The following is a 6,883-nucleotide window of genomic DNA, read 5'->3' as shown; positions in this document are numbered from 1 at the left end:
ATCACCATGCAGGGCGGAAGAACAGACAAAATAACTTTTTTTGTGTCACCAAAACATGAGTATGATCACCTTTCACAATTTTGTGCTTACTTCTACTCGACGATGAACAGATGAATGGAGAACACCAAATGCATACTAAACAGATGATGGTCACTGAGTTGTGGTGATGTGAGAGCATATATGTAAGTACTGATTGTGCATGCGACTCACAGATATACCTTTTTACAAAACTAAAAACGGCCGGCTCAGCAAATAAATGAATTCTCGACGATCTAGGTAAAGTAAAATTTCAAAGAGACTAATAACCATACAATTTTGATCTTTTTATTTGGAGCAATGGAAGAAGTCTGAACCTTACAAACTTTGTAGGATGACACGGTCGACCACACACGCATGTCGATCGATCATACTTACGTAGTACTAACCTTAAAAGAGTCGAATGAAGGACCTATAGTAATTAATAAGAAAAAACATGAATTTAACTAATGGATGTATCTCATGTATCTCCGGATGAACTCATCGATCATGAGCTTGTAGGCCTTCTCGGTGGGGTGGTAGCTGTCCCAGAACACGTACTGTGACGGGTCCGGGCAGAGACGGCTCCCAATGTTGCAGAGCGGGCCCACGGCAAAGCCCAAGTAGCCGCAGCACGAGTCCTTGCCGTTGGTGAACCCCAGGTCCTTGTAGCGTTGGACCACGTCGCCGAGGATGGAGTAGAGGTCAACGTAGAAGATGTTGACGCCGCGGAACCTGCCGGCCAGCTTGGCCACCTCCAGGCTCAGCTTTCTGTTGAACATGAGCGCCAGCTGGTTGCGGTCCGTTGCACACTGCGTCTTCACGCCGCCGGCCATGCGCCGCTGCGAGGGCACGCACCCTATCGGCGGTGCCCCGGTCAGCGCGATCTGCCGCGCGCCCTCGCCGATTAGCCTCTGCATGCATGCGGATTGGTGGGTGATCATTCACCATGCGATGCAAAAAAAAAAGAAGGGGAAAGACTTGGTCGTAGCAAGGCATGACATGCACCTCGACCAAGGAGATGGCTCTCGCGGCCATCATGTAGGCGTACTCGGGCGAGCTCATGCCGTCGGCAAGGGTGAAGTGCTCCACGATGTCGTTGCTGCCGGAGCAGACGATGAAGAGGGCCCTATCGGGGATGGCCCCCACCTTCGCCTTGTACTCGGCGAACAGCTGCAGCTGCCGCTCGATCGTCATGGTCGACTGCAACAAATTAAACAGATCGACCCACAGTTTAGATATTAACCGGTCGATCGATCACGCTAGCTCTTCCAATGCAAACACGGGTTGGGGTTGGTCGAGATCGATCAAGCAATAGTAGGTCGATCTACTCACCGATGTCTTGCATGTGGCGTTGTTGTAGCCGCTGCCCGCCGACGCGAAGCTGACGCCGGTCTTGAGGTCCTCCAGGGTGAGACTCTTGTTCAGGTACGGTGGGAGCATCTCCTTCACCCCAAGTGCAGACGCTACAAATATATATAAGCCATGTACGTAATTAGCATGCATGTGGTGCGGTCAAAAAGCTTATTGTAGCAAAATAAATGGTAATCACCTATGAAGTCCACGGAGATCTTGCCATCAGAGAACCGGCCAGTGGCCTTGTGGCCAGGGTACTCCCTACCATACGGTGGGAAGTTGGCCTTCACGACGGTCATAAGATAGTTGTTGTTGCCGGTGTCCACAATGGAGTCCCCAAACGCGATCAAGGCTGGCACCTTGGGCCCACCAGGTGCCACCGCTGGAGCTGGAGTTGAGGGCGGAGCCCCTGGCTGAGGAGGAGGATTGCCTTGCTTAGGCGGAGGAAGAATAGGAGAAGGTAGTGGTGCTCCCAACCGTGGGGTGGGAAGACGAGGAGTAGGAGGTGGAGCGCCTTTTCGAGAGGGAGGAATAGGAGTTGGAGATGGTGCACTAGACCTTTGGGAAGGAAGAGGTGTGGGAGATGGAGCACGCTTTATTCTAGAGGGAGGAAGAAGAGGAGCATGGGAAGGAGCCCTCATCCGAGGAGGAAGAGACGGTGATGGAAGTGGTACCCCCAACTGTGGGGAAGGAAGGTGAGGAGTGGGAGGTGGAGCTCCCTTTCGAGGGGAAGAAAGAGGAGCGCGAGGAGGAGTTGGAAGTGGTGCCCCTAATTGTGGGGAAGGAAGGCGAGGAGTGGGAGGTGGAGTACCTTTCCGAGGGGGAGGAATAGGAGTTGGAAGTGGTGTACCAGACCTCGGGGGAGGAATAGGTGCGGGAGATGGAGCACGCTTCGTCCTAGAGGGAGGAAGAAGTGGAGCGCGAGCAGGAGCCCCCATCCGAGGAGGAAGAGGCGGCGTTGGAAGTGGTGCCCCCAATTGTGGGAAAGGAAGACTTGGAGTGGGAGGTGGAGCTCCCTTATGAGGGGAAGGAAGAAGGGGAGCGTGAGAAGGAGCCCCGATCCAAGGAGAAAGAGGAGGAGCTGGAAGTGGTGCCCCCAATTGTGGGGAAGGAAGGCGAGAAGTTGGAGCAGGAGCTCCCTTTCGAGGAGAAGGAAGTAGGGGAGCGCGTGGAGGAGCTCCCATCCGAGGAGGAAGAGGAGGAGTTGGAAGTGGTGCCCTCAACTGTGGGGAAGGAAGGTGAGGAGTGGGAGGTGGAGCTCCCTTTCGTGGGGAAGGAAGAAGGGGAGCACGTGGAGGAGCCCCCATTCGAGGAGGAAGAGGAGAAGTTGGGAGTGGTGCCCCTAACTGTGGGGAAGGAAGGCGAGTAGTGGGAGGTGGAGCGCGTTTCCAAGGTGAAGGAATGGGAGTTGGAAATGGTGCACCAAACTTTGGGGGAGGAATAGGTGCAGGAGATGGAGCGCGCTTTGTCTTAGAGGGAGGAAGAAGAGGAGCGCGAGCAGGAGCTCCCATCCGAGGAGGAAGAGGCGGCGTTGGAAGTGGTGCCCCCAACTGTGGGGAAGGAAGGCGAGGAGTGGGAGGTGGAGCTCCCTTCCGAGGCGAAGGAAGAAGAGGAGTCCGCGAAGGTGGAAAAGGAGTTGGAATCGGTGCTCCCAACTGTGGGGTGGGTAGAGGAGTGGGAGGTGGAGTGGCCTTCCGTGAGGGAGGAAGAAGAGGAGCACGAGAGGGAGCACCTAATCGAGGAGGAGGAATAGGAGAAGCTAGGAGGGGTGCCCCCAACCGTGGTGGAGGAATAGTAGGAATTGGAGGTGGAGCGCCCTTTCGTGAGGGAGGAGATAGAGGAGCCTGAGGTGGAACCCTTGACCGAGGAGGAGTTGGAAGTGGTGCCCCCAACTGCGGGGAAGGAAGTGGAATGGGAGATGGAGCTCGCTTCCTAGAGGGAGGAAGAAGAGGAGCCTGAGGAGGAGGAAGAGGTGGAGTTGGAAGTGGCACCCCTAACCGTGGAGGAGGACGAGGTGGAGAAGTGGGAGGTGGAGCGATCGTCCTAGTGGGAGGAGGAAGAGGGGTGCGAGATGGAGCTCCCAATTTAGGAGGTGGAAGAGGAGGAGTGAGAGGGGGTACCTTCAACTGTGGGGGGGGGAGAGGAGGGGTGGGAGCAGGATCTACAACTGCACCGGCTGCAACCATAGCTCCGGCGAGAACGAGGAATCCAGTGATGATGAGGTGATGCGGCAGCGGAAGGGTAGTGCACGCCATATTTTGGGGGATGAGTTGCTTGCCTGAGAATGCTAGGAGAGTGCGGTGTGCAGTGCTAGAGACACCTCTATGAATATATATATGGCTGGCCACCTCATGCTCACCAAGTGACTCCATCCGTCTAAATATGGCACTTGGATCCATGCATGCAAGGTTGATCGGGCGATGCAGCTCCACGTCAATGGAGAGCTCACATCTGATGCGGAACAACCGGTCCTTTCTCTACGTTGCGGCAAATGCTAGCTGCAGATATTTGCTCCCGTTGTCTAAAAAAAATACGATTTGTTATCTCACCGAGTAATCCTAAAACATCAATTTTGTAAACTCTCACCTGTGCCTCTCGTTTAATGCATTGTTCATTGAACCATTCTCCGCCATGTGCGATCCGTGTTAGTGGGTTCGCTGGCCTTGGAACCGGTGACTGATTCAGTCCGCTAAAATCGTCCTCAAATGAGCAGCACGTGTCCATCTCGTCTTGTTGTTCATGCATGGCTTGCTGCATGCTTCTCGATCGCCAATTGGAAATTGCATGCGGCCGAGCCCTCCGTCACCGCTCGCGATGCTGCGGCACCGGAAGTACTGAAGCAAAAGCAGTGCTCCGGTCCGGAAGTGCAACTATACCGTGAACATCTCCGAGACAATAATTTATTGCCAATGCAACTAAAACAACAAATTGATTATGGGTAGGAAGGTCAGGTCACGTCTAAAAATGTATTGGAATGTGAGAAGTATCATTATAAAAAAAAATGAATGCTAGAACAGCAACTATTCTGAAATGAATGGAGGTAGTACTATTTAAGCCTTGCAGATTGCAGACCATGGTGGTACTTTTCATGAGAAATCAAGAAATGCTAATAGGATTCATAGGCTAACTACCTGTTGACAAATTCAAGCATTTGTTATAAAGCTTAATAGCTTACATGCATTATAACAATAGTGTTATTAAGAACATCATTTGTATTTCCACGGATTGTAGAGCAGTGCTAGGTGATTGAGGATTTTGGCGCACTGCGGCCGGAGACCCCCGGCGATAAGCCGCTGCGCGGCTACGCACCACACCGGCGGCACCCAACGATCAGATGCAGTCGAGGGGCCAAGCCATGTGAGCTTCAGTGGGTGCCAATGCACCTCCATATCAAATCCAGAATTAAACTACTGTTCCGCTAATCTAATTCTACACTCTCGCTATAAGGCGCTCTTCCTGGCGCTCGACGCGATAGACGCGACCGCGATGGAGCTATCTCCTGCCACCCGCGTGACCGCCCAGATATTAAGTTGTTTTCTCTTTTTTATTTCTATTTTTTTCCATTACGTTCCGCAAGTGCTATCGTTTCCTTGTCTTTTCAGATTTTCCATCATCCTCACGCTCTATTATGTGTTGAAGCTCTCTTGACAACTTTTTTTATGAAAATCTTACTAAAAAGGTATATCGAGGATTCGTACTCAGAAGTTGTATGATGAACTTTTGCGTAAAAAGATTGTGCACGAAATCTTCCCGATAAAGATAACATCATACAAGTTGTGCTAAAAATTATCCTCCACAAATTATTTAAGAAAAAAATATGCATTAAAATTATATGTATCGTAAAAGTTGTGTTCAAAAATTATTTTTCAAAGAGTTGATATGAAAGAATTATACGTATCGTAAAAGTTATGATAAAGTTATGATGCAAAATTATCTCTCAAAAGGTGTGTGTGTAAAAAGTTATGCGTAAAAGTCATATTTAGAAGTTATAAATTTCCAAAAAAGAAAGTTGCGGAGAAAAAATCTTCCCAAAAATAAAATACACAGGCTGTCAGAGATCGCGCGCTGGAAGCGCTCGTGGCAGGCGCGCGCTGATTAGCAGGCCTCCTACTGATCCAGCACTATCTAGACCCCAGCGTTCATATATGGAGGCTAGCTCCGCCCGTTGTCGTAGCCACTGCTTTCTGATGCAAAGCTGACACTGTACCGGTCTAGGTCCTCCACGGTGAGGTTCGTTTCCAGGTAATAAGGTGGCAGCATCTCCTCCAACCCAAGCGCACACACTGCAAACGTATAAAGGTTTGGTTATTTGTACAGATGCTCATAAATTACATGTGCAATGACGAGAGTTCGTTGCAGTCTGTTACAAACGTAGATCAGCTAGTAGGAAGTCTGTGCTGATCCTGCCGACGGAGAACCTGCCGGTGGCCTTGTGATCACCTAGGAAGTTAGACCTGGTGATGGTCCGGATGTAGTTATTTTGCCTGTGTCCACGATAGAGTCACCGAACGCGAACAATATGTTGGCACCTTGGGCCCATTTGGTACCACCGCCGGATGAGGAGCCGCGCGCCCGGTGACATTCGCGCCTGCCGCTGGGATGCTGACTCCGGCAACAAGAGCCACCACTGCGGCGATCAGATTTTTCAAGCTATAGAATTGGGCAGAGCTGATGGATGGTGGTGTGATTGGATAAAGTTGGTCACCAGTCATAGCAGAGTGACTTTCTAACTGGCAGTTACATCCGTGCTAGATCGATCAGGATGCTGATTTGGCAGGTGATCTTGATGGGCTTACACATTTGGGATGCTCGTCTCTTGATTATATATATATATATATATACTACTCTCCCCAAGTGAAAAAGTGTTGAGTTTTGGCCTCCTTACAAAGGAAAAACCTTCTGGCTTTAGTGCAATGAGATGTGTGTAGCCTACTAGTAGCCTTGATTACCGGAAAGAGTGGATTGCTCAAGATAGTAAATTGGATTTTTTTCCCTTCATGGAAAAAGCCATTTTATTACCCAAGAAATTCACTTTATCTATTTAACCTTAGAATAAAATATTGACAATGCTCCCTCCATTTGAAAAAGATTAAAATTCTGTCCTTCTAACGAAAAATAACCTTCCAACCCTAGTGCAATGAGAAGCATGTAGCCTTTTTCATTATTAGAAAAAGCAGATTGCTCGAGCTAGTAAAATGGACTTTTTTTTCATGGAAAAGCCATTTTACTACCTTGAGCTATCCACTTTGTCCATTTGATCTCTGAATAAAATGTTTCTTCAATTTGCTATCCAAACTATTTCTATTGGTGCAATAAACTCTTATTGAGATTTATCCTTTCCATTGTTTAGAAGTTAAGTTCTAAGTTCAATTTTGCACTTTGGGCATTATTTGGACAAACTCCTGTACACAGAACACAGATATTAGCAACCATAGATTTATGAGAAAATTCCCTCTATGGCCCTAGAAATAATGGCAGTTCCCTCTATGGCCCTAAAAAATTGAAACTCCCC

At 49.5% G+C, this 6,883-nt stretch overlaps 2 protein-coding genes across 2 annotated transcripts; one reads left to right on the top strand and one right to left on the bottom strand.

Annotated features, from left to right (window-relative positions):
- Nucleotides 1-482: 482 nt before the first annotated feature.
- On the bottom strand, nucleotides 483-2,012 carry LOC112873099 (GDSL esterase/lipase EXL3-like). Its single transcript, XM_025936124.1, has 4 exons — nucleotides 1,568-2,012; nucleotides 1,351-1,481; nucleotides 1,024-1,218; nucleotides 483-929 (listed from the first exon to the last, which is right to left on the bottom strand). Exons 1-4 carry the CDS (start codon nucleotides 2,010-2,012, stop codon nucleotides 483-485), a joined length of 1,218 nt encoding a protein of 405 aa, XP_025791909.1.
- A 20-nt stretch (nucleotides 2,013-2,032) lies between these two features.
- On the top strand, nucleotides 2,033-3,124 carry LOC112873098 (cilia- and flagella-associated protein 251-like). The gene is made up of 3 exons (XM_025936123.1): nucleotides 2,033-2,173; nucleotides 2,273-2,707; nucleotides 2,846-3,124. The coding sequence occupies exons 1-3, from the start codon at nucleotides 2,033-2,035 to the stop codon at nucleotides 3,122-3,124; spliced, it is 855 nt and encodes a 284-aa protein (XP_025791908.1).
- Nucleotides 3,125-6,883: the final 3,759 nt, after the last annotated feature.

The sequence above is a fragment of the Panicum hallii genome, chromosome 9, assembly GCF_002211085.1.
Source record: "Panicum hallii strain FIL2 chromosome 9, PHallii_v3.1, whole genome shotgun sequence".
NCBI lineage: Eukaryota > Viridiplantae > Streptophyta > Magnoliopsida > Poales > Poaceae > Panicum > Panicum hallii.
The sequence above is the reverse complement of the archived record's forward strand: the minus strand, read 5'-3'. Positions and strand labels throughout refer to the sequence as shown.

Excerpts from the sequence above, each read along its gene's own strand:
- LOC112873099 (XM_025936124.1), bottom strand. The coding sequence starts at position 2,012 with ATGAGGGCTCCTTCCCATGCTCCTCTTCTTCCTCCCTCTAGAATAAAG. Across the intron at positions 1,482-1,567 it reads GATCTCCGTGGACTTCATAG|CGTCTGCACTTGGGGTGAAG; the intron begins GTGATTACCATT and ends ATATATTTGTAG. Across the intron at positions 930-1,023 it reads GAGCCATCTCCTTGGTCGAG|AGGCTAATCGGCGAGGGCGC; the intron begins GTGCATGTCATG and ends GCATGCATGCAG.
- LOC112873098 (XM_025936123.1), top strand. The coding sequence starts at position 2,033 with ATGGAAGTGGTACCCCCAACTGTGGGGAAGGAAGGTGAGGAGTGGGAG. Across the intron at positions 2,174-2,272 it reads AGGAAGGCGAGGAGTGGGAG|AGGGAGGAAGAAGTGGAGCG; the intron begins GTGGAGTACCTT and ends GCTTCGTCCTAG. Across the intron at positions 2,708-2,845 it reads AAGAGGAGAAGTTGGGAGTG|AGGGAGGAAGAAGAGGAGCG; the intron begins GTGCCCCTAACT and ends GCTTTGTCTTAG.